The 26,973-nt window shown below is 56.4% G+C and overlaps 1 protein-coding gene across 3 annotated transcripts in view; it reads right to left on the bottom strand.

Moving 5' to 3' along the window:
• The window catches only part of GSG1L (GSG1 like), a 185,082-nt gene that overhangs the window by 30,182 nt on the left and 127,927 nt on the right, over positions 1–26,973 (bottom strand). For all 3 annotated transcript variants that reach the window (XM_051847559.3, XM_051847558.3, XM_089320651.1), the window contains one exon: positions 26,026–26,178. In XM_051847559.3, the coding sequence (XP_051703519.2) occupies positions 26,026–26,178 (153 nt within the window). The remainder of the gene's footprint in view (positions 1–26,025; positions 26,179–26,973) is intronic.

Genomic DNA, 26,973 nt, shown 5'->3' with positions numbered 1-26,973 from the left:
GACCCAGCCCTGGCTATTGCAGGTATTTAGGGAGTGAACCAGCAGATGGAAGTCGAAGATTCATGGACTGGCAGTGGGGATAAGAAAAATAAAAGAGAAGCAAACAGTGAATTTGAGTCCCGGAAGCCAGCCTCTGCTTGCTTGCCTGTTTTTATTTTGGAGGGGTCAGGGGTGGCATACACTGTCTTCTGCAAGTGAAAGCAAATACTTAAATGTTTCTCTGATAAAGAGGGAGGGGCAGGGGGAAAAAAAAAAGCCAATGGCCATGGTGTAAATAATCCAGCGGCCGGTTCCAAGATGGCGGCGCCACGACCCTGCAGGCCGAGCAGACCCTGCAGGCCGAGCAGACGCCGGTGCAGTCAGTCCCAGTGAGCGGAGCCACAGAAGAGACATGCACAGTCAGTCCCCGTGTTGAGGGGCCAGGGCAGAGACATGCGCAGTCAGTCCCAGTGGGCGGGGCCAGAGCAGAGACATGCGCAGTCAGCCCCCCCCGTGGGAAGGGCTAGCAGACTCCAGACAGTGGGCTGGGGGTCTGCCGCCTACGCACGCCTTTTACTGCTCGATGACAGTAGGGCGGGTGAGACGTTCTAGGGTCCGGAAACTCAGAGCGGGGAGGGTGACAGTGACAGGGGCAGAAGTCCCCTCCCAAGCCCTCCACGGTCAGGACTGGGCCCATTCCATGGTGCGAGATGACGGCTCACCACTGTTTATGAGCCGCCGAGTTGTCGCCTGGGAGTTAGACCACTTGTCATTCATCCCTCGCCATTTTGATGTCTTTTGTCTTTGAATCTGCCTGTCTGTACGCCTTAATTTTACCCTAAAAAAATAAAAATAAAAATAAAAACAAGCCTCCTCCCCGTCAGTTGGTAGAAATTCTGTGTCTCTGGCTACTATTCCTCCATTGATTGCAAATGGTTTTCTGCTGCACTTTTTGTTTTCCAACTAATAATTTAAGAGTAGCTTTTGTTTATGGGGAAATTGGGAGGTACAGAGTTCCGGCATGCTGCCCCGCCCCCACCCCACAATCTCCCCTGGCAGGAATGGGGTGGCTGGGGTACACCTTGGGAACCAGGAGCGGGCGTGGGGGCGCGGTGGCTTACCACATCTCATCCCCCAGTGCCTGGGGTTGAGCCCAGGCTCTGCTTCAGAGCCAGCTTCCTGCTGCTGGACCCGGGAGGCGGCATGTGATGCTGCAAGTACTTGGGTCCCTGCCAGCACGCAGGACACCTGGCTGGATTGCAAGTCTCCCCTTTCTACAGAGCAGACACCCTAAATAAAAAAGAGCCTAAAACACCCCCGCCCCAAATCTGAACACCCTAGAGTGCCAGTGTGCGCATTCCATGCCTGACTGTGCTGAGTCACAGTCAAAACGCAGGTGGCACTACGAATGTCGCATAGTGACCTGCAAGCTGTCTGTATTAGGTGTATGTGAAACACCAAGACCTGGACTTCCGTCCCATTCACAATATATCTCATTATGCCTATGCAAATATTCCACAAATCTGAAAAAGACAACCCAGAACATCGCTGGTGCCACTGGTGCTGGGCGTTTCAGATACACGGTGTGCAACCTGTGCCCCGCCCCTGCCCCACATGCACAAGAGGCTGCTTCCGAACTCCTTACCCTCCCCCTGCACCTGTGGTTTCCTGATCTTCCACCTCTGACACCACCAATGGAATTCCCAGGCCAAGTGGTGGGGGCGCAGGGGTGGCTCCCACCTGCTCCCTGGGTGGGGGATGCTAGCCCAGGGGCCAAGCAGCCAGAGCAGGTGCAAATGCCCACTCTCTGCTGTCACACCCAAGGGGCTGGCGTGCGGTCACAGTTAAGAGGCGATGCCAGGGCCAGCACTGTGGTGTAGCGAGTAAAGCTACCGCCTGCAGTGCCGGCATCCCATATAGTTGTCGTTTCAAGTCCTGGTCAAGTCCTGGCTGCTCCAATTCCAATCCAGCTCTCTGCTATGGCCTGGGAAAGCAGTAGAGGATGGCCCAAGTCCTTGGGCTCCTGCACCCAAGTGGGAGACCTGGAGGAAGCTCCTGGCTTTGGCCTGGCCCAGCCTCAGTTGTTGCACCCATTTCGGGAGTGAACCCAGTAGATGGAAGATGTCTCTATCTCTCCCCGTCTCTGTTACTTTGCCTTTCAAATAGATTAACTAGCACATGCTTTTAAAATAAAACAAAGGAGGGGATGACCACGAGGCCAAGGATGCAGACAGAGGAGCAATTGTTGGCTTTGCCCACACAGGGGTCACAGGCCACCTTGCCAGCCCCTGTCCCAAGGGCAGAGGCTCAGTTGGAAGGGGCTGGGAAGAGGAACAGTGGGCAGGAGACAGGAGGCCTCTGCACATGCGCATACATGGGCATGGCGACTTTGCCACGCCCACCCAGGACTGGCCAGCATCGAGGGGGGGAGGGCCGCGGCGGGAGGAGGTCCTAGGACGCAGAGGGCAGGCTTTGGTGAGAGCTGGGCTGCCTCCCCAGAGCCAAGCCGTCGAGGTTAGAATTGCGCCTGCATGAGGGTCAAGTTCCTGGGCAGAGCAGTTTCTTTTCTCTCCATTGAGCAAGGGGAGTGGCTGCCAGGGAGGCAGACAGCCATGGGCAGGGGAGAGGTTGGAGAGCAGGGAGCAGTGGAGAAGCCAACAGACCGGGGACGTGCACGTGGCAGGATGCGAGGCGCTGCGTGCGCACCCTGGGAGATCTGTGTCCTTGGATTTAAAGCATTCACGGCAGCCTAGAGACGCAGGGTCATCCGGGGATGTCTCAGGTCACCCTGTGTCCCATCCCTGGGAGGAGTGCTGGGTGGGTACTGGGGCAGCCGGGGCTGCAGGTGACCCCATCTGAGGCTATCAGCCTGGGTGAGGGCCTGCAGGGACTGTGGTGACCTGCTTTCCAGGGCACCTCTTGCAACTCGCCCAGCTCTGCTTTGCAGGCTTTGGAAATGTTATGTGCGTGCCACGCTCCATTTGATTGCAACATCCGGGAGCTGGCTGATGAATTGACTTATAATAGGGCTTATTAGGAAAGAGGCTGTCTGAGTTGCCATGGAGGACACTCGGGGAGCACTCAACATCTCCCAAAATGCCCTGGGCACGGACCTAGCATGGCCAGCATTCCATACACATCCCGACAGGGACTTGAGACACAGAGGTGCTGGTGGGGACTGGAGGAAATGGGAGCCGGATCAGGGGCAAGGGAAACCCCTGCTAGTGGCAGTCTGGCATCCTAGCAGTCACTGAGCATCTGTTGAGCACCTACTGTATACGCCAGGCTTTTTCTTGTAGGCACGGCCTGGGAAATGGAGAGGTCAGAGAGGATCCTGCAGGATGTGCCACCCACGTGGGGAGAGAAGGGACCGTGGAAGAGGGATGGGGAGCAGGCGTAGCAGCTTGGCATGGCCGGGACAGGTGGGCAGGTAGGGCGGGCAGGAGGCAGCCAGGGGGTAAGCAAGGACGCGTTGTGACAAGTCCTGTGCCCTCTTGGGAGGGCAGCCTGTGCCCTGAGGGCAGTGGGCAGTGGCAGGCATCACAGTGGGCACTGGAGGCGCTGTGTAGAAGGCAGGAGGAAGGGCAGCCAGAGAGGGGCAGCGGTGGCTCTCACGGCAGGAAAGGAGGTGGCCAGGCCAGGCTGCCGGGGTGCAGGAGGCGGGCTGGGGCCAGCCACAGCACGCCTGGCACCACCGCGATGATGGAGGAGTTCCCAGAAAACCCTCCCTCAGGTCTTGCAGAGCCCGGTCTCAGCAATGCAGAGGGGCTGGGGAAACATGGAGTGGCTCCTGGGACCCGCCCAGTTAACATCCAAACCCCCACAGTCCTCGGGGGCTGGCTGTCCATAATCCCAGTCAGCAGGGGGCTGAGGGCCAAGCCATTGCCCTGTCTGCATGTGTTTGAAACAGCCAGATGCTCCTACCAAGGAGACCAAAGGCTGCCTCTTCCCCATGCCCTTCAGCCGGGGTGGGGGAGGGGCCCTCACTGCCAAATGCCTTGCTTAGTGCCCTGCCCCGGGAGCCGGCTGCAGCTATGTGTAAAGCCGCCCCAGACCTATTTTTAAAGCACGAGCTATTTTTAGACTCTCTCGAGAACCCGCAGCAGCAGACTTCAGAGTTTTAAAAGTTCCTCCTTACACGTAACCTCAATCTTTCCAGCTCCACAATTGAAGACGATTGCTCGCTCTGGCCTCGGAGAACAAATGGGCTGCAGCCGCGGGCACCTGCTGGAGAGGAGTCTCCTGGGGCGTCCCCCGGCCTCCCCCTCGGCAGAGACCACGGCCACTGCCCTGCCCTTTCTCCACTGGAGACCACCGGAGCCATCAGTGTCACTCTTGTTGAATTCTGCCCAATAACCCAATTCAGAGGTGATGCTGAATGCAGACATTGCAACCCCCAAAAGGGGGCAAACTCCCACCTGCAGTCTGCTCACCCCAGCCCCATTCCCAGCCCAGAAGCAATGAATGGACTTGGACACCCCCCTGCCACCAAGTGGGAGTCCCAGGTGGGCCCAGGAGCACAGTGGGTGAAACCCCAGCCTACAACGCGGAATCCCATATCAGAACGAAGGTTCGAGTCCCAGCTATTCCATTTCCTATCCAGCTTCCTGCTAAAGTGCCTGGGAAAGCAGCAGAAGATGGCCTAAGTGTGTGGGCCACTGCCACCCACATGGAACCCTGGTGGAGCTCCTGGTTCCTGGCTTCGGCTTGATCCAGCCCTGGCTCCTGCAGAATTCGAGCAGTGAACCAGTAGATGTAGATGGAAGATTTTTTTTTTTTCTGTCTCTCCCTCTCTGTGTCACTCTGCCTTTCTAATAAACAAACAATAAATCTTACACAAAAAAAAAAAAAAAAAGCAGGTGCAGGAGGGTGGGAGCAATGGCAGAGGCCAGCGCCAGGGCAGACGGCTCTGTCGAGTCTCAATTATCTTCTTAGCTCCCTGCACGCCCCAATTGAGAGCAGCTGAGAGGGAAGCCACAGCTGCAGACTGGACTGACTGGGAATAGAAAATGCTCAGGGAAAAACACTGCCTGTGTACTGAGCACCCAGGGACTTTTATTCTTGTCATTATTCACTAAACAATACAGTGTAACAACTATTTGCAAAGTATTTACATTGTGTCAGGTATTATGAGTCAGCTAGAGGTAATTTGAAGTGTAGGGTAGAATGTGCATAGGCTGTTTGCGAATACTGCACCATTGTATCTTTTTTCAATACTTATTTATTTGGAAGACAGAGTGACAGCAAGAGAGGGGAGATGGGGAGGGAGGGAGAGAGAGAGAGAGAGAGAGAGAGAGAGAGAGAGAGAGAGAGAGAGAGAGAGAGAGAGATTTTCCATCTGCTGATTCATTTCTCAAATGGTCCCAGCAGCCAGATTTGGGTCAGGCTGAAGCCAAGAGCTGGAAGCTCCCATCCGGGTCTCCCACTTGGGTGGCAGGAACCCAAGCACTTGGGCCATCTTCCACTGCTTTCCCAGGCCCATCAGCAGGAAGCTGTATTGGCAATGGAGCAGCCGGGACTTGAACCAGCACTCCGATGTGGGATGCCAGCGATGCAGGCAGGAGCTTAACCCACTGTTCTATAGCCCTGGCCACAGAAGGGACCTGAGCCTCTGCAGACTTTGCTATCCACGGGTGTCCTGGAAGCTGTCTCCAGTGGTCACTGAGGCAGAACTGTAATTTAGTGCTGAAACCAGGACACTTCTGAGCCTGCCGAGGAGGGGACAAAAGGTGCCTGGGCACAACAGGAGCACAGGGAACCCTCTAACAATGGAGGAATGAATTAATGAGGGCTCTCCGGGTGCCCTTGCTGTTGCCTACAGCCTTCCCTCCGTCAGGGGCTTCCCCTGTCTCTGATGGCTCAACAGGCCTCTGCGCTGTCTGTTGCACAGGTGACAATGACAGTGGCGGCGGGCACCAGGAGGGGAGTCCACGTCTGTCCTGGCCCACGCCCGCCCGCTCATTCCAGCACAGGCACTGAGCCAGGCCCTGTGCTGAGGGCTGGAGAAAGAGGGGCAGGGGACGGCATAGGTCCTGGCCGCTCAGGGCTTCTGCTCCAAGGAGGGAGACAGATGCCAACAGGAAGCTGCCATCGAGGTCTGAGAATCAGGACTCGGGAGGTTTGGGGACCCTCAGAGCTTACCTCGGGGGGCGCCTATTGTAGGGGGCAGGGGACAGGGTTCCCAGCTGAGCCTGGAGGAGTGAACCAGGCCACAGCTGCCCCAAGTGTGGGTACAGTCCGGGCAGCGCTCAAGCTGATTTTAGACCAGGATTTGTAAATGTTGGCACTACTGACAGTGGGAGACAGGGGGTCCTTTACCAGGGGGAGCTGCCCTGGGCATGGCAGAAGGCTCAGCAGCACCTTTCCACTGGGTACAAGGAACAGCCACACACATGCACACACACGCCCATGGGGACACACACACACAGGCACACACATTCATGCAAGCACACAATGTACTTGCAGACGCACATGTGTACAAATGTGCAAGCACACACACAACACATACATGTACACATACACCCATGGGCACACACATGCACGCACACACCCATGGGCACATACATGCATGCAAGCACACAATGCGCTTACAGACGCACATGTGTACAAACATGCAAGCACACACCCATGGACACACATATGCGCACACTCACACTCATGATACACATATGCATATTCACGCTTATGGACACACCCATGCACACACACACACCTATGGGCATACACATGTGTATACACACCCATGCACACACACCTATGGGCACACCCATGCACACACACCCATGCACACACACCTATGGGCACACCCATGCACACACACACCTATGGGCAAACCATGCATACACACATCCATGGACACACACATGCACACGTACAGTCCTAACAATCAGAAAGGTCTCCAGTCATTACCAATTGTCCCTGGTGAGGGTGGCGAGGGGCTCTCTGTCCCCCACTGTCAGGAGTGCCAGGGCTCACCACTGCTGGTCACTGGTTTAGACACTGCATGCACGTTTTTTAACAATGGGAAGTTTTTTTGTTTGTTTGTTTTTGTTTTTTTTTTTACACTTCTTTTTATGGCAAGTGACACTGTCTTCTCATTTCCGGCAGGGATTTGAAGTTTCCTTTTGGACTGAATGCAAGCTGCAAAACCAGTGAGTTTTGCAGTGAGGTGCTGAGTCAGCAACGGCACCTGTGCCCTGCGGAGGTGCAGGGGGGGCCACACGGCCCCCCTCTGAGGCGTCTGCTGAAGGGGGCGGCGGGTCCTATCCGCACGTGGAGGGGTTGTAACAGTGTCTCACACATGTGTGACGTGCCTGGGAAGCCTCAGTGAGAAGTTGTATGGGCATGCACAGCTGCTCTCTTGGAGGGTCAAGGTCGGCTTTCGCTCCACTTAGCAATGCGTGGTCTGTGGCTGGGCACCCAAGGAACAGGTGCACCTAACTTTGGGGGACCCCCTAGTGGGGGAGACAGGCATCTTTACACACACACTCCTGGCAGGCAGGGGGCTCTGAGAGGTGGCTGCCCCTGGGCAAGCCCATCTGAGTGCCTCCTGGGACAGGAGCTCATGGCAGGGACACGGGCAGAATCGCTCCCCTCAGCTTTCAGCTCTCCTCCTGCCTGTCTGTCTGTCTGTCCAGCTGTCTTGTCTGGTTTCCCACTCTGTCGCTCCCACAATATCAGCTCAATTTGCCCAAATTAGAGGCAGGACCATGGGCTGCATTTGGGTCTCAAGGCTGGAGTCCTCCCTTTCCCACTTGGCCCAGAGCCTGCAAGGGGAAACCAGTGAGACAGGGTGGGGAGGGGCTGCAGCTCCAGTCCCCACCTCCTCCCCTCCCCGCCACTGGCTGGCTCCTGCCTCCCCTCCTAAGCAGCCTGGAGGGCACCACCCCCAGCACTGCTCTTCCTCCCCTCTGGGTGGCCAGATAGACAGCCGGATAGACAGCCAGTGGCAGGAGCCCAAATGCAGACTCTGCTTCCTGCAAGTGCTCGGAGCCTTGGCGTGACCCTGCAGCCACGTTGTGAGCCCATCCCGTGAGCTTCTCTGCCCAGGGAGCTGCCTGTGCTCTAAGAAAGTTGGGGGCTGGGCAGCCGCCTCAAACCCCTGGAGAGCCCGAAATGGTGGCCTCTCCCTTCCTTGGGGGCACTGGCAAGTTTGTAAAGCTGTCCTGGCCTTACCCCAGGGAGGCTAGGCTGGGTCACATCCTATTTGATAAGCAAGAGGGTGGGGCTCAGAGAGGTAAAGCAGCCCACCCAGGGTCACACAGCATGGAAAGAGCCATGTATGTGAAGCTATCCAACTCCGCATCCATCCATCACAGCCACTTCCCTTCATTCATTCATTCAACATATGCCAGGCTCTCTTCCCAGCTCAGGAAATAAAGGGTAAAATAAGACAAACCAGTTCCCTGCTTTCAGACAGCTGACGTCCTTATGAAAGGAAAGAGTAAATGCACAACTCTTAAAAATCAGAGTTGGGGGGATTGGCACTGTGGCACAGCGGGTTAATGCCCTGGCCTGAAGTGCCGACATCCCATATGGCCACCAGTTCGAGACCCAGCTGCTCCACTTCCAATCCAGTTCTCTGCTAAGGCCTGGGAAAGCAGTAGAAGATGGCCCAAGTGCTTGGGCCCCTGTACCCACATGGGAGACCCAGAAGAGGCTCCTGGCAGTTACACTCTGTGTAACTCTGACTTTCAAATAAATAAATAAATCTTTAAAAAAAATCAGAGTTGGGGGCTGGCACTGTGGCATAGTAGGCTAAACCTCCACCTGCAGCGCTGGCATCCCATATGGACAACAGTTCAAGTCCCAGCTTCTCCACTTCTGATCCAGCTCCCTCTGTGGCCTGGGAAAGCACTAGAAGATGGCCCAAGTCCTGGGACCCCTACATCGATGTGAGAGACCTGGAAGAAGCTCCTGACTTTGGGTCAGCACAGCTCTGGCCATTGCAGCCACCTAGGGAGTGAACCAGCGGATGGAAGACCTCTCTCTCTCTGTCTCTCCCTCTCACGGTCTGTAACTCCACCTGTCAAATAAATAAATAAATAAAATCTTGAAAGAAAGAAAGTAGGGCAGTGTGGCTGCAGCCTGGGTGTAAGACCAGCCCAGGGTGGGTGGGGGAGCTGGGGTTGTATCTGGAGCATAGCAGAAGCGCCCAGTTGCAGGCAGTCAGCCTTGTTGACTTCCCATCATCCACAAAAACACAGAAGCCTGATGATGGTGGTCAACTCCTGAGTGGCTCCATCCTGGCAGGTCTCAGAGCCCCAGGCCCTGCGAGGCCACGTGGACAGTGTACGGCTGCTCTATGCATGCTGCCCACTGATGTCCCTGCCTTCCAGCCCCCTTCCTGGAGATAAATGGTGGGGCAGCTTGAACACTGCCCCCCTCATCTCAAACTAGCCCCTGGGGAGTTTCCAGCCCCTGGGAACAGCACTGAAAATACAGTATGTGAGCAGGAGGGTCTTCAGTGGAGGAGGGTCCACCAAGGGCAAAGGTCTCCAAGGGCTCAGCTCGGCCACCTGCAATAGCAGAGCTGTGGCCTGTGGGAGATGGCAGCCGCTGTGGACACCAGGCCCAGGCAGCGACCAGGAGGTCAGGGCAAGGAGGAGGAGCCTCAGAAGAGCCTGGGAGATGGGGTGGGGGTTGGCTTCTGGTGGGGGAGGGGAGCTGGCGATGGCTGTCAGCGCCGCCCCTTCTGCCCAGCGACTCCACCTGCAGGAACTGGCACTGGGAGCTGCCGTGTGCGGGCAAGGGCACTGGTGACAGCCCAGCAGGGAACCAGGAGGTGAAGCTATGGTGACAGAAATCTGCATCTCAGTGGCACTCCTTTTTCTGCTGTTGTAATGAAAAGACCTGAGGCTGGGGGATACAGAAACTGTTCATGCAGCACACAGTGTGGAGGTTCAAGGCCAAGGCACGGACCCCTGGTGAGGGTCCCTCCTGCTGTACTGCATGGTGGGTGGTCTGCTCCGAGTGTGTGCAAGAAGGAGCGATCCCCTGGCCACATGAGAAGCCAGGGCGTGATGGGGAGGGGTCAGGAACACGTCCCTGCCCCACAAGGCCCCCTCTGAAAGGGCCTAACATCCTCCAACACTGCCACATAGAGGACCAAGCTTTCAACCTGCAAACCCTTGGAAGACCATCGCCATCCCCACACCCGTTCTCACCCTCTCCCACTCCTCTGTGGTCACTCTGGCTCCCCTGTTTGTCCATGAATACCCCAGGCATATACCTGCCCCAGGGCCTTTGCACCTGCTGTTCCCACTACTTGCACTGCTCCTCACCCAGACATCCCTATGGCTATTTGTTACCGACTCAGGGCTCAAAGTCCAGTCCTTTCCACGGGCTGGGGCTATTTGGAGGCCATACTCCTGGGGCTTTAGCAATGCCAGTGTGGACTTCTGGGAGGCCAGAAGCCCTCAGCCCAGAGGAGTTGGTGGCCTCAGGGTCTTGTTATCTCTCAGAGGTGATCCGTCTAGTCATAGGGCGTGTGTAAGCTGCCTCACCTGCCACACCTGCCACACTGCCATTTATTCCGGTGTGGCTGCTGCCTTAGGTGGCTCCATGCCCTTGGCATGTGATCTTTCCCCCTAACCAATAGGGCCACCTGTGGTGACAGATTGCACAGGATCATGTTACATCAGATCCTGGGAGACCACGCTCTCCTTCATGGCTTGAGGAAGTGACCTCGCTAGGGGCCACACACCTAGGAACTGGAAGTGGCCTCCAGAAACAGTGGCCTTCCACCACTGTCTTTGCTGGAGACTTCAGGAGCAGAAATCTGACACCACTACACAGACTGGAAGTGGACCCTTCCTTGCGGAGTTCCCGGCAGGCCCGGCTCTGGTGGACACCCAGGCTGTGGAGCCTGCCTGGGGCTCCCGACCCTCAGAGGTGACCTAGTAAGTGTGTGTTGTCTCAAGTCACTAAGTCGGTGGCAATATTATTGCACACCAATAAATAACCCAACAGGGCTGCAAACATTTGGCAGTGGGCCCTGAGCCAGGCCTGACCAGGGCTATGGACTGAGTTCCAGGCAGCTGGTGGGGCTGTAGCCTGCTGCTCTCCTCCTGGGGCTGCTGGGGCAGCCAAGCCTGTGGCCCAGCCCAGGCCGCACACACAGTCCTAGTGCCTCAGCAGCCCTGAGGCTAGACCCCTCCAGCCCTCATCCCCAGCCTGGCTGCAGCCAAGTTCTCTAGATCAGCCTCCACCCCACTCACCCCTGCAAACACACATGGTTCAGAGCGACACAGACCCTAAAGACAGCACAGTTCAAGCTCCATCCCCCGACACGTATGTTTCTGTTCTCTGTGTGTGTGTGTTTCAAATACATGTGTGTTCTGTAGGGATGCTTTTTTGGGGGAGTGGGTAAAGAGCTCCATACTGACTTAATAATGAAAATGTTGTAATTGTATTGTTTAAGAGTTTAGTTGTTCAGATGACTTTTTTTAAAAAAAGTTTTTTTTTATTTGAAAGAACAGCATAGAGAAAGAGATCTACCATCTGCTGATTCACAACACCCCCACCCTGACCTCGACCCCTGCCACCAAGGCCTACAACCCCCACCCTGACCTCGACCCCCACCACCAGTGCCTGCAACAGTCACGGCTAGTCCAGGCTGAAGCCAGGAGCCAGGAACTCCATCCAGGCATCCCATGTGGGTGGCAGAAGCCCAAGCAATTAGCAGGAAGCTGGATTGGAAGCACGGAGTAGCCAGGACTGGAACCAGCTCCCTGATATGGGATGTGAGTGTCCAAAATGGCAGCTTAACCCACTGTGCCCCTAGCTAATATTCTGTTTATTAGTTTCTGAGGTGTGTGTGTGTGTGTGTGTGTGTGCATGTTAAAAATCTCTACCTACCACTGTTGATTTATCTACTTCCTCTTGAAGTTCCATCAGTTATTATTCAATATGTTTTGAAGTTTGTGCAATAGGTAAGGCTGTGCTTATGGAAGATACATTTTTCCTTGTTTTATTATCCTTGTTACTCACCTATAATTTCCTTATTTGTCCCTTATGATCATTTGGTCTTAAATTCTACATTACATTTAGGCAGAGGTGCTAACCCAGCTCATTTTGATACGTATCTTCCAGGCATGTCTCACCCAGCCTTTTCTCTTTTAAAGTGTTCCTCTTCTATTGTTGAATCTAGCTGTTTTCATTCCTACAGCCAAGGAGCCTTGTCTTTTAATTGGCAGATTTAACCCAGTCACATTTATTTTTATTTGGATTCATTTCCACCCACTTTAATGCTCACTCATTCTGTCACTGATGTCCCAGAGGGACACAGCCAAATAAGACAACAGAGGCCTGAGCGGCCCAGGGGAATAGCATCACTTTAAGGGGCAGCCAAAGGAGAGACCACAGCTCAGAGACCACAGAGACACCAGCTCAGGGCATTCCTCTGAGATCGGCCTGGCTCCCCCCACCCACCTTGCACTGAAGACCCCACAGTGCTTGGAGCTGAGCTCATCTGGGCTGTATGAGGACTCTTGTGGTCATGAGAGGTGACAATGTCACCCCTGATGGCCGCAACAGCCAGAGCTGGGCTGATCTGAAGCCAGGATCCAGGAGTTTCTTCCAGGTCTCCCAAGTGGGTGCCAGGGCCCAAGGACTCGGGCCATCTTCCACTGCTTTCCCAGGTGTGTTAACAGGGAGACGGATCAGAAGTGAAATGTCTGGGACTCAAACCTCTGAGATGCTGGCATTGCAGGCAGCAGCTCAACCCACTGCACCACACCACCAGCCCCTCCATCCTCTCATCTTAAGAAAATAACATTGTGGTTTCAGGCAGTTGCTACAAACATCCTAGAGCTGAACCTTACTGCCCTGGTTTCTATCACATGCTCATCCCTGATCCAGCTGTGGTAGCCAAGGGGCTGGGATGCTGCGTTGGGACCCTGGGGCCACTTCTGTGGTGGGTGTGGGGGGTGTCAACGTGGCCTGCCCGAGAGCGGGGAAGAGACAGATTCAAAAGAAAAGTCACAGTGCTCTAAGCTAAAGAAGGGGAAAAGCACACGAGAAATGCAGAGCCACGGGGATCCACAGCAAGCGGCACAGTAGCCGTCCGAGGCTGGGTGCCGGACGGGCCCCAGCGCCCTCCTCCTAACTGCCATCCCCGCAGTTCCTGGCATAAGCACTGAACGCTGAGGCCACCCAGCCGCTGGGCTTAATGTGCTCAGGGACGGCAGCCCCTCCCCTCTGCTCACCGGCAGCCACCACCAGGTAAAGCGAGAGGAAATGACGGAATGACCTTTGGAAAAATACAACTCTGCCTCGGATCAAAGAAGACTCAGCGTCTTGGACCAGAAGATGACCGACCACAAGCCAGGGAGGAGACCAAACAGCCTCTGACACAGCAAAATGCAGGTCACCACGTCCTTGCGTGAAGACTCCCAAGGGAAGCTCTGCGCCCCGGGCCCGGGCGCCAGGACAGAGCCCGGCTCTCTGGGGGGGATGACTCCTCTAGCACTGCAGCCACACCAGACCTGCTATCCACTCACGTGGTGCCCCAGGCTGCAGACACATGGAGATGAAGGGAACAGGGCCCTGGCCGTGGCTCGGGGTCTGGGTGGGGATGCCTGGCGGGTATCCTTGGTCTGATGGCCAGCTAGTGTGTCCGGTGCCTGAGTCCAAGATGGCAGCAGCCCACCCGCTCTTCTGTGCACCAGCCCCAGCACCCACAGGCTGGGCACCTTGAGCTCCGGTCCAGCACTCTCCTCGGACCACCCCACCCCACCCCCCACCTGGCTTCCACCCCGCCATGGCCCCCAGGCCTCTGACCCTTCGTCATCCCGCTCCTGACTGGGACCCTGCAGCCTGTGTTTCTGAACTGGATTCATCAAAACAGAAGCACTGTAGGCTCCTAGGACTTCGCTCTCCTGGTCACTGTGGGGAACATGTATCCTGCCCCAAGTTGACCTGGGGCTCTAACTGGCCATCTGTCTGCATGGCTTGGAGCTCTACTTACCTTGTCAGCCCCTGGGGGGCACACCGTGGGCAGAGGAGGTGGACATGCCTGCCCTGGACAGACATCAACAGCAGGCTTAGCCACCTCCCTCCCTCTCTCCCTCTATTTCTCTCTCTCTCTCTCTCTCTCTGTGTCCCTAAGTACCGTGGTCTGCATGTCCCCTCCCAGATCCCTTTTTCCTTCTGTGTGTCTGACCTGCCCCATGCCCCTCCCCTGTCACATGCACTGCAAGCCTTGTCACCATAATACCAAAAAGCCACTGCACGCTGTGAGTGTCCCGGAGCTGCCATGATATTACCTGTTCTATTATAGTCATCATCCCCAGAGTCAGCCAGTGCCCAAGCACGAGGTTAAGCACGTTAAACCAAGGGCGGGGAATCTTTCTTCTGCAAGGGCCATTTGGATATTTAGAACATCACTCAGAGGCCATACAAAATTACCAGCTTTCCCTGCACCCACGTGGAAGACTCAGAGGATGCTCCAGGCTCCTGGCTTCTGGTTGGCGCAGCTCTGGCCATTGTGGCCATCTAGGGAGTGAACAAGCAGATGGAAGACCTCTCTCTGTCTCTCTGTCTTTCTCTCTCTCTGCCTCTGCCTCTCTATAACTCTGCCTTTCAAATAAATAAATCTTTAAAAAAAATTTACCAGATTAAAAATTAGCCTGCCATAGATATATCGGATGTGAGGTCCTATCTGAGTATATCTTGGCAGGGCCAGGTCAAATGATTTTGGGGGGCCCTCATATGGCCCGTGGCCCAGACATTCCCCATCCCTGCCTTAAACCCTCACAACCCCCTCTGTGATAGGCGTCAGTATTATCCCACTTTGAAGTCAGGAGAACTGAGACTCGGGGAAGATGGAGAACTTGTACAAAAGCAAACAGCCACCGACGCGGCCATAATCCATGCCTGGGCCCCACACAGTGCCTCAATTGCAGGAGGGGATGCAGCTGACCCCACCCCTGCCAGATTCCAGGGATGTAAGAACAACCAGGAAGGAGCAAGTCCCATTATAAGGCTCCCCCTCCAGGGAGGACAGGTGGGTACAGACACGCTCACTGCACCGTGTGGCCCTGGGCTCGGCTCCCCTTGCAGCTGTGTGACAAATCTCTTGGCCCCCTTTATCTTATCCCTAAAATATGAGTAAGGGGCCCCAAGATGTTGCCTGGAGCACTGGCAGTGGTGGAGGAGGAAGTGGGGCCTGGATCCGTCACAGGCAGTGCAGCCTAGTGGGCACCACCCCATGAGCTGTCCCTGGACAGCCTCAGTGCCTGGCTCCCTCCAACTTGGAGGAGACACGGGAGCTGGACTGTCCACTAAGCCCTTGCCCCTGCGTATTAGAGACCCCAGGAGCCTTGATTCTCCCCCTGTCACAGGGCTTCCGTTTCTCTCCTTGGTTCCCTAAACAACTCACTCCTCTGGGGCTGGATCCTGTGCCTGTGCTGCCCTCTGCTGGCCGCACCAGGAAGAGGGCACTTACATCGCCCTCAACCTGAGCAGCTCCAGCCGCCCCGCCCTCCTGAGGCCACGGCTCTTGGCACCTGCCACTTCCTGGCCACGCCCCTCAGAGTCCAGTTGGTGGATCAGTGCCTGGGCCACCAACCCTCCCACCGTGGTGGGATTGACTACCTATTTTTATTACACTTATTAAAATTCTGGCTTCTTCCCCAGGTTCCCAGAGCCCCATTTCTGCCTGGCCCTGTGCCTGGGGCCAGGCTCAGGGTAAGGGAGGCCTGATGGTCTACATCCTCCCCTTGGTCCCTGCTCCCAGGAGGAGAGCACAAAGGACGCGGTGGAATTTAAATTACAGGCAGTCTCAGGGGGCCAGCGACAGGACACAGTGCCCTGCTTTCTGCAGATGCACTGGCTGCCCTTCAGCCAACAGGTCATGGCTCCTGGAATCTTCTAGAACCTTCTGACCCCTCTGCAGGCAGCACCCTCGCTTGCAACATGCAGCCCATTCATTCACCTAAGGATATGATGCTTCTGCGGTCTGGGAGGTCACGGGTCTGACCCAGCCATTACCCTCCAAGGGCTAAGGAGGAGAATGACACTCACGGTGAAGCAAAATCAATTACGACAAACATAAAATAGAAACACGTGCAGCCATGATCGAAAATCGGCAACCCACGGGCTGAATCCAACCTGCAGATGTTGGTGACAGCTGTAAAACAAAAATAAAAGGGGGCTGGCGCTGTGGCAGAGCCGGTAAAGCCACCACCTGCAGTGCCGGCATCCCGAATGGGTGCCGGTTCGAGTCCCGGCTGCTCCACTTCCGATCCAGCTCTCTGCTATGGCCTGGGAAAGCAGTGGAAGATGGCCCAAGTGCTTGGGCCCCTGTACCCACATGGGAGATCCTGAAGAAGCTCCTGGCTCCTGGCTTCGGAATGGCCCAACTCTGGCCATTGTGGCCCTCTGGGGAGTGAACTAACAGATGGAAGACCTCTCTCTCTCTCTCTCTCTCTCTCTGTCTCTCTGTCTCTCTGTAACTCTGCCTTTCAAATAAATAAATAAATAATTAAAAAAAAGATGTTTAAAATAAAAGATGCGTTTTTTTGGTCAACATTAAAAAATCTGGAGGATGTGCCTGAAAACGCGGGAGTTGGGGCTTCTTTCATGAAAAGCAGACACCTGAGCAGCCCCGGGTCCTCACTGGCTGCCGTCCCCAAGCTCCTCTGCTGAAACTTCATCCCTGGCAGCTGTCTTCAGGAGGCGGGGCCTTGGGGGCGGGCCTTGGGGGGGCCTTGGGGGCTGCTCACTGCCTCCACACGTGGCCAGGAGGCCCTAACCAGATGCCGAATCTGCCAGTCACCCCCGCACCAGCACCCGCACCTCCCTGTTTGCTGGCAACTCCTGCGACCCCCGTGTCACTCACTCATCTGTGTTTCCTCCCAGGCCCCTGCAGGCTTCTGCGCTCCAAGCCCTGGAAAGAGCCTGGTGGAGAGAAGAGGCAGGTTTGCCCTGGCCTTGCAGGTGAGCTTGGAGCTGGGCACGGAGAGATCAGCCTGCATCCCGGGAGTGGGGGCAGGGGAGAGGATGGGGAGGAAGGCAAGGAGGAGGGTGGGGATGAGTGCTATGGCAGCAGGGGGAGGGAGCGAGGCTCAGGGCCCCCCAACCCTGCCAGAGCTCAGGGGCCCCCGCTTGGAGGGGCTCCTGACCTAAGGCGACCCCAGCTCCCACCCTGGTCTTCTGGGACCTGCCCCAGGTAGGTGAGAGCGAGTCTGCGGGTGAGTGCAGGTGGCAGAAGGAGGGATCTCGGGGTCTAGGAGTCAGGGAGGGGGTGCAGGAGAGTCAGGGACCCTGTGTCCTGGGCTTTGATAGGGGTCTGGTGCATGATAGGAGCTAAGGAAAGGTTTGTCCCTCTGCTGCTGTCTTCTGTGTCTCCCTGCTCCTCCTTCCTCCTTCCCTTGGCCTCTATCTTTGTCTCTGTCCCTCCCCCTTGTTTTGTCTCTTTCTCCTGACCTGTGCAAGCATGTGTGCGTGTGTTCGTTTCTCTTTCTCCCCATCTGTGTGTGCGCGCGCCTGTGCGTCTGCCTCCAAGCCTTCCCATCTTCCTCTGCCTCCCCATCTCCCGCTGCCTCTCTTTCCCTTCCCCCTCTCTCTTTCTTCCCTATCCCCCTACCCCAGGAAGTACTTCCCACTGGAGGGCCTGGCTCCACCCCCACCCCCACCCCCAGCAGAAGTCCCCTTCCTACCTTCCCACTGTGTTCCTGACCCCAGCACAGTCCCCACCTCTGCATCTTCTAGGACCAATCCCCGCCCCTTGGGCGTGTCCCCAGGCCCAGCCAATTCTAGGCACACGGTGCTCTGTGGCCCGCCAGGTGGCCCCACCTCCTTGTGGCCAGATCCATGTGTGGTAACTTCCAGCCAGGCTCACCCATGCTGGCCTTCCCTGCACCCTAGACATGGTCTCACCGAACCTCACCCTGACCTTGTGGCTCCTTCGCGTAAAGCCCTCGGGGGTTTCTCAGTGCACTCCACCCCCACCACCCAGGACGAAGCCCCCATTTCCTGGCCCGTTATCCCAGGCCCCCTTTCCTGCCCTGACCCCATGCTATCCTAGGAGAGGCATCTTCCCTGACCATGAAAACCCTGAGCCGCCCTGGCTTGGGTGGGGCACAGCTGGCACCTGGCGGGCAGAGGCCGAGGAGGCTGCTGACCATCACACAGGGCACAGGACAGCCCCCCCCCAAAAAAAAAGGGGGCAGACCCAGACGTCAGCAGGGCCATGGTGGAGAGCAGCTGGCCTGGGGCACTGGAGGCCCCCTTGTGGTGCTCAGGGACGACGCACTCACACACTGCGTGGGGACGTTCTGCTCCATGCCAGGCCTCGACCCCACGGTGGTCCCAGCAGGCTCCGTGGAGCTGAGAAGTGACTGTGGCTAGGGACGTGGTCGGCATGACAAAGCCGTCACCCAGCATACCCAGTGGCTGATGTAGACAAACCCGTGGCTCGTACCATTAGGTAGTGTTCATAGCACTCGACCGTGGCACGGAGCCCGCACGGCACTGTCTAGTGCACTTGCTGTGCTAGGTGCTCCTTCCAGTTCTCAAAGAAAGGTTGGGCAGTCAGGTTACAGTGGGCAAAGTCTGCCTGGGATACTCACATCCCATATCGGAGCACCCGAGTTCAAGTTCCACCTCTGATTCCATTCCAGCTCCCTGCTGATGCACCTGGGAAAGCAGCAGATGGCCCAAGTGTCTGGGTCCCTGCATCCACGTGGGAGACCTGGATGGAGCTCCTGGCTCCTGGCTTCAGCCTGGCCCAGCCCTGCCTGTTGCTGACATTTGGAGCATGAACCAGGAGATGGACGATCTCTCTCTGTGTCACTCTGTTTTTCAAATAAATAAATGTCACTTTTTCAAGAATTTCTAGAAATGAATTTACTGTGAGCGGCGGCCGTGTCAGGCCGGGCATAGCTGGTCTTGACTGCACCGGGAGGCCACGAGCCGAGCTTGACCTTCACTTGGGTGTGTGTGAGTAACTCCGCAATGTTTGCCTGGTGAAGCATTTCTCGCTGTCCGGGTTTCGAAGGGACCCATGGCGGTTCAAGTTCCTTCATCATCAGCTCATCGAAAGTGCACAGCATGCCTCACGTGATGAGTCCAGAGTCTAGGAGCCATGCTGAAGCAATCAGGCCAGGGAGGAGGACAAGGCAGTAGGGGCTGGAAGACGGTGGGGAGGGAGGGACGCTGTCCCCAGGAGGCACCACCTGCACCGAGGCCCCAGCACTGAGGAAGGGAGCCAGGAAGCCTGGTGGTCTGAGCACCAGCTAAGTGGGGAGGGTGACCTTGGAGACAGGCAGAGGCCCCACCGTGCAGTCACGGTCACGGCCAGGAGCTTACTTTTCATTCCACAAACAGAAACTTCAACAGGTCAAATTAGGTGGAGTGAGAAAAGACTTCCCTCTATTCTCCAGGGGACAGGACTTTGTATCATGCCGAGGGCTGAATACACGATGACAAGCAACGTGGGGCCCACGGGTAAGGTGCAAATTGATCACGGCCGTCAGCCCTCCGGGCCTGCCCACTCCACATCCCCGCAGCCAACCAACCGGGGCTGGAAACCACTCCAAGGGAAAAAAACTAATCGCTTCTGTACGGAACACGGACAGACACTGCTCCTCGTCGTGATTCCAGAAACGACTCGCGAGCACCGTGGTTTACATGGCATTCACATTGCGTTTGTCCCGCACACGGGAGGGGCAGGGTCTGGGCGAAGACCCCCATGTCAAGGCCCTGAGCACCCTCCGAGTCTGGTATCCAACAAGGGCCCTGGAGCCAATCCCTCCAGGATACCTGGGCATGGGGTGACGGTATGCTAGCAGGTGCAGCCAGATAATATTCTGAGGTTAAGTTATGTTCACTGGTTTGTTTTTTACCCCCTGCTATATTCTCACCCCTTCCCTTTAAGGTTCCGGACCTCCTTGCCCCCGAAGTTTTGCAGGAAAGGGGGGAACAAAACCCATCTGTAAAAGGCTTCCCTCATTGGCTTTCGTTTTCAAAACACCTTTGGTTATTGATGAGAAGCCAGGAGTCTCTGGGAGCAGGGAGGAGAGAGTCATCTTCCAACACTCAGGATGAAAAGAGATTGGATTTTCTCTTGGCTGGGGCACGAGAGGGAGCCGAGGTTCCAGAGTGATGTTGGACATACTTGGAATTAAAGAGTTAGTGACAGCTGCCATTCAATCCGGCCGTTTTTCCTCCAGGTTTAAACCCAAGAGAAAGCAAAGTGCAGGCCCACCACACAAAGCACGGGTACCCGAAGGTTCACAGCAGCATTACTCACAATGGCCACAAGGTGGCAACAAGCCAAGGGCCCATCAACCAATGACCGGGCAACAAAAAGGAGAGCCACCCACACGATGGAATATTACTCAGGCATGAAAAAGGAGAGAGGGGTGGGCACCTGCTCCCGTGGACATGAACCTTGAAAGCCCCACAAGACAGCATATGTTACTTGAGTCCACTGACACCATCTGCGCAGAGCAGGCGAGTCCTGGAGATGACAGTGGGTCAGCAGTTGCTTTGGTGGGGGGACGATGGCATGGTGACTGCTGGTGGGCGGGGCTTCTTTGGGGAGGGGATGAAAATGTCTTAGATTACGATGTTGGTTTCCAAACCCATCAAATTGTAGGCTTTAAATGGGTGTCGTTTACTACGTGTAAATTAGACCTCCCTAAATCTATTTTAATTTTTTTTTAATTAAAAATAGTTTTCCACCTTGCGGCGCCGGCACACTGGGTTCTAGTCCCGGTCGGGGCCCCGGATTCTGTCCCAGTTGCCCCTCTTCCAGGCCAGCTCTCTGCTGTGGCCAGGGAGTGCAGTGGAGGATGGCCCAAGTGCTTGGGCCCTGCACCCCATGGGAGACCAGGATAAGTACCTGGCTCCTGCCATCGGATCAGCGCAGTGCTAGTTTTCCATTAATTAAAAAAAAAGACTTGGGTTTTCCTCGAACATGTGCATGTTTCTCTGTGGTAACTACACAGCTGGGATGCGGTGGGGGGGGGGTGTCCGTTGGTCTCCAGGGAGCCTGTTGGGTTGCATCGGGGTGTTCATGCTGCCTATGCGTCTCTGTGGGCACTGGATATCAGAACCCCAATCCAGGGTGATGAGGCCACAGCCAATGATATTATCAGTCCCACTCTCCTGTCTCGTGGCTGTCTCCGGCCACACAGAGTCCCCAGGGACCCAAGGGAACCATGTAGACAGTCTCTGTGTGCTCAGCGTAACCCACACGAGACCAGGCTCCTTGGAAAGCACAGGGGCTTGGAAGTCATCACTGCCATGTACTAGTTCTGTGCCTCAGTTTCCTCAGCTGTAAAATTGGGAGACAGGCATTTAGTGCAGCTGCAAGACGCTACAAGAGCCACACACATTCAATGGAAGCTGCACCTCGCAGGCTTGAATTTCCACCTTTCCCCAGCCTGGTAACACAGGAGTAGGCTGCTCTCACAACACTGGGCAGGGACTGGAAGCAGGTGCCGCTAGAGAGCCCTGCGGTCATGAAGGTATACAGCCGGCACTCAACAGCGCACCATGTGACAGAGCTGGGACGCTCAGAGGGGCAGTGTCTCCCCGCGCACTCTCCATGTACAGTATTGTTTCACTTACGAGGGGTTCATCAGAGCCTGACTCCATTGCAAGGTGGGGAGAACCTGGCCATTGGGATCGGGAATGCTGGTTAAAATGCATAACCAAGGGTGATAACGTATGGAGCGTGAGCCAACGACACGGCTCAAGCCCAAGGTCGAGAATCAGTCAGAAAGGGCACTCAGAGGAGCCTGATTGAAATTGGGTCCCAGGAGTAAGTCTGTCACATGTCAATCAAGTAGGATTAGTAGTAACTAGTTAATTATAATAATTAATTGTGAATTCTTACCATGCTCAAGTACCAGGGACCCGAGTCTCTGAGCCCTCAGCTGCTGCCTCCCAGGGTGGGCACCGGCAGGAAGCTGGAGTCGGGAGCCAGAGCTGGGACTCAAAGCCAGGTGCTCCAACACCAGCAGCGGCATCTCAACCCCCAGGCCCAGTGCCCACTCCCTAAGCCGCAAACTTTGCTTTCTCCTCAGCTCTCGAAGGCACAGACCTCGGCTCATCGAGCAGGTGGCAGACCCCAGCCTCCGCCCAGGAGGGCTCACTCGCTGACCTCTGCGTGTCGGCACCTGCCCATGTCAGGGGCCACTCCACCGCCTGCTCTTAGGGGCTCCCCCTTCCAGCCTCTCCTTTCCCCCAACCCCAGCTCTTGCGGCAGCAGCTGCAATGTTCACCTCTTCCTATCACACCGCTCCGGTCTGCCTTCTCCCGGGCACAAACACAAAAGCCCTTCCTCACCGCCACTTGTCGCCCAGGTCTCATGACATCATCCGGGCACTACGCACTTCTCAGAGACTGTTGGCTGGCTGGGGCCTGGGCACACGCTCCCACAGCCTGAGTCTGTGAAAACAGCTCAGGCCTTTGAAGCTGGCTGGAGGCACCTTTTATCCCAGTCCCACAATCCCCGGGCTGTGTGACCCTGGCCATGGCCATTAACCTCTTGGGTCCTGGATTCTTTGTCTGCCTGCACTTAAGGAGACAATCTTGTTTTCCTGAGCAGTGGGTCTTCCCAGAAGGGAGAGGGAGGAGCTGCTGACCTCCTAGCCCATCTGCCACACCTGCTTTCTAAACTGGAGAGGGCTGCCCTGGACTGACAAGCAGCTTCTGCTTTGTGACCAGAGTTGGCAGGTGCAGGGGTGGGTGCCCGGGTTAATGCAGGGGCCTCTTTGTTGTTGGGTGGGGTGAAGGAGAAGGAGAGCAGAGGAAGCCCTGGTTGTGGGACAGGAGCCAGGATGCTGCATAGAGCATTGAAAACCTGCCCATCATCCCTCTGCCTCTTCTAACTTCCCCATCTGATGAGGCCTCTGTTTAACCTGTCCCAGGGCCCACCCGTGTGAGAAGTGAACCAGTGGTGTCTTTTCATAAGCACTTGGCTTAGCCCAAGCATAGCCGTGATGCCAGGGCCTAGTTCCCAGCTGCAATGAGGGGCTAAGTTAAAAAAAAAAAGCAAAAACAACAACAAAGTAGATCAAGTGATGAGCTCGCTCAGGGGAGATGGGCAGAATAGGTTGTTGTCTTCGTGCAAGACAGAATCCAGACATGAGGCAGGGAGGAGTGGTCAGCCAGGCGGCCTGGCGGAGTGAGGTAGGCAGCATCAGAACCGATGGGCACCTCTCCGGAAAGGGACCGAGGGACGGCGCCTCGCTTTCGTCTAGACTGCAGGTGCTAAGGGACCGGGTTCTCCTTCCCGCGCTGCTCCTTCCCCTCCTCCCCCTTCTCCAGGACAAAGCGTTGGCTGCAATTCCTCCCACGGTTTTACTGCTCTGTTATCAGCCTGGGCAGCCCCACCTGGCATGGGGCAGAAGCGATTCCCTGGGGTGCTTTCCTTGGGGGGAAGGCAGGGGCCACCTGCATGGCTACGGGGGCATGGGCAGGGCGTGAGGAACTGGAGGAAGGGGTCCCGGCGCAACAGGCATGAGAGCTACTGACTCTCGGGGGGTGGTGCCTGCTTCCACCAGCCACTCGCCACTCTCGAGACCGGGTGCAGTAAACAGCTTGTTTTCTGCTTCCTTGGTGTTTCTGAGTCCATCCTGTGGCGAGTAGGTGGTCTCAACTGGGCTTACTTCCCACCCCCACATCAGGGCCCTCTGGCCTGTCGGACTTACAGGCATCTTCTCAGAACAGGGTGAGCATCCCTTATGCAAAATGCTTGGGATTTCAGGTTGGGGGGTGTGGCTTATTGGAATATTTGCATATCCGTAATGAGGTATCTTGGGGGTGCAACCCAAGCGTAAACATGGAATTCATTGACGTTACACACATATCTTCTACACAGAGCCTGAAGGTGATTTTATGCAATGTTTTTAGTGCACCTGTGTTTTGACTGTGGTGTGCCCTCCCCGCCCCCACAAGGGGTCAGGTGTGGAATTCTCCACCTGTGGCCTTATGTCAGCATGCAAAAACTCTGGATTTGGGGGAATTTCAGATTTTTGTAGCAGAGATGCTCAACTACCACTATATAAGATGATAGAAAGCAGTTACTGAAACACAACAAAATACTCAAACAAATCGGCTGTACAGGGACGAAACTGCTGCTCCATTAAGGTGAGGCCGTGAGACTCCAGGGAAGCTCTGGTGGGTGTTACACTCTGGAAGGAGTGCCCTTCCAGACCCTTGCAACAACCACAATGCTCCTGTCACGGGTCCTGCCCCAGAACACCATGACTGACAGTTACAAGTTAGCGAAACAAAGATGCGCACCTCCTCCCATCCAGGGTCGCAGCCTCCCTGAATTCCAAGCATTCCAAGCTGGGAGCCGCCCCCCCCCCCCCACCTCAGCCCTCTGCTTTCCCTAACCACTCCCCACCCCCACCCTTCCTAACCCAGGGCAAGTCTTGTTGACTTCACCTCCTGTGTTCTCCCATCCCCACTGCTACTCTTGGGAGGTGGGGGTGGGTTCAGTTTCTCTTCTGATCACCATGGTGACCTCCTGGCTGGCCTTCTCCTCCACTCTTGCTTCATCCCATCTGTGCTCCACTCTGAACCCGAGAGAGACCAAAACCCTTGACCTGGTCACCCCTTACCTTGAGTCATCCAGGGCTCCCTGTTGTCCATCTAACGAACTTAGCAAGGCACCAAGACGCAGCGCCCAGCTTTGTGGTCCCACCTGTAGACATGCCCAGCCCCTCCCCCTCCATTGTGACCTGGGTGAAGTCCCCAGAGTGCACCTCCTCACTACGCCTTCACCTTTGCGGCTCCTGCCCTGAATCGCCCTCCAAGCCAACCCTGCTGATCCTCCAGGTCTCTGCTCACAGCTTGCCGTCCCCATGCCCCGCCCACTGTCCCCACTCCCTGGGCCCTGCCCCCACCTGGAGCACAGGGGTCAGCACACCGTGTTCCAGCTCTCCGACAAAGCCCCTCTCTCTCCAAGGCTGCAGACTCCATTAGGGCAAGGACTGGGGCCTCCTCTGTCGACTCCCTCCAGCCCAGCCCAGTGGCGGGGGCCCAGCAGGCCTTCCACGAGTGCAGGTTGAGGCAACGAATCGAAGATGTTGCAAACAAGGCTAAATCGGCTCTCAGGCCCCAAGTAGCTGGGGATGGGTTAGCGGGCAACAAAATCAATACTGCGCTCTGCCAACAGTTGCACGTTTCTCCTCTTCTCCAGCGCGAGAGGGGTGGTTTCTCGCCTCCTGGGAGTGACAGGCCTCCCGTGTTGGGGTCCACGGTGTGTGCTCTGCCAGCTTCTTGGGGAACCTCTCTGTTAGATACCCACACCTCAATTAGGCCGCGACGGTTTCACTTACCCAAGGCCTCCCCGTGCCCATTGGGTTACACAGAGTTCGTGCGAGACATGATGAACAGGATCAGATTTATAGAAATTCAACGTACACGTGGCTGTGAGGAACAGTGTCTCCCCCAGCCAAGTCTCGCTCTGTCCCTCTGCAGAGCTTGGAGGCCTCTTTGACTGCCTTCTGGAACATTTCCCGGGCTACCCCATGCAGCGGCACCATCTTGGAGGCCCTCTGGGTTCCCACGCCTCTGGGTTGAGTGATGTTGGTGGCCCACAGTCCCCCACCCCCTCCGCAGACTGACCCTCGAGCACCCAGGGGAGCCTGATCGTTCGACTTCCTATTCCGATCTGCTCAGGCAGAGTGGGATGTGGCCTCCTCCCCAGCTCGGCTCCCAGGAAGGACACACCCAGCTCTCCCTCTCCACCATACAACAAACACCATCCAGGCCAAGCCCGGTGACTTTGACCTCCTAAAGATATCTCAAAGGAGTCCGCCTCTCTCTAGGCTGCACCAGGGCCAAAACTGTCCACCTGTCTTCATCACCATACCCCCTGCACTCGGTACGGAGCCCAGCACACGGCAGATCTCACCAGATACGTGCGCAATGCGCCTGAATTGGTAGAAGTGGGATTCAGAGAAGAGAAGCAATTTGCCCAAAGCCGCGCCCCCCCCCCCCCAGGCTCCTGAGCCCAGCCCCCACTGGCCCTCCAACAAGCACCTGCTCCTGCTCCGCGGGCCGGGCTCCGCCTACCTGAGAGCACCGTGAAGACGGCCGCGAAGGCGTTCAGCTTGAGCCCGTCGATGACGTTGCTGGAGTGGAAGAGCTCCAGACACATGAGGCTGAAGCCGACCACCAGCAGGAGGATGTACAGCACCTCGGAGACCACCGACAGCCACAGGACCCCTAGACAGGAAGGACGAGAGGTGAGGCCCGCCCCCGGCCAGACTGCCCCGCCCCCGCCCCCATCACCCCGCCCCCCCACTGGGTCCTGTCCTCCCAAGCCCCGGGGTGGGGGGCGGTGGGAGGCTGCAGGTGGCTCAAGAGCAGATGCCAGGTCTCCCAGCTGAGACCATTGCCATCGCACGGTCTCCCCGGGGAGGGGCTCGGGAAGCCCCGCTGAAGTCACTCGCTGGGTGCCCAGTGCTGGTCCAGGCAGTGGGAGAGAGCGTGCACACTGTGCTGTCCAGATGGGCTCTCTTTCTCATAATCTCAAAGCCACCTTATCCCGCCCTAGCGGCTGGGATGGAACTACAGACGCCCACGGAGAGCCCTGGGGGCGCCTCTCCCCTGCACCTGGTACCTGAGACAGCTGCCCTCCTGGTAGCCATTCACAGCGAAGCTGTCTGTATCAGGCATCCCATCTCATCCTTGCTTGTCCTCAGTGGTACTGGAAGTGGAGCAGCCAGGACTCGAACCAGCACCCGTATGGGATGCCGACACTGCAGGCGGCGGCTTTACCCGCTACACCTCAGCACCAGCCCCTGATACCCATGCTGTTATCTGCTTAGGACCCTGCTCTTCCCGGAGCCGCAACCCTGCCCCACTGTGCACAGCTGATGGGTCTAACAGATCACCTGACCTAAAACTGACCAATCAACATCTTTCCGTTGAAATCTGGGGCATGGAACTACTGAAGTGGACCAGGAAAAGAGAGGCTCAGCTGTGAGTCGGAGCCTTTGGACCATGTGAACACCTGGT

Source organism: Oryctolagus cuniculus, chromosome 19 (genome assembly GCF_051225735.1).
Source record: "Oryctolagus cuniculus isolate XC-2025 breed Fujian yellow rabbit chromosome 19, ASM5122573v1, whole genome shotgun sequence".
NCBI lineage: Eukaryota > Metazoa > Chordata > Mammalia > Lagomorpha > Leporidae > Oryctolagus > Oryctolagus cuniculus.
The sequence above is the reverse complement of the archived record's forward strand: the minus strand, read 5'-3'. Positions and strand labels throughout refer to the sequence as shown.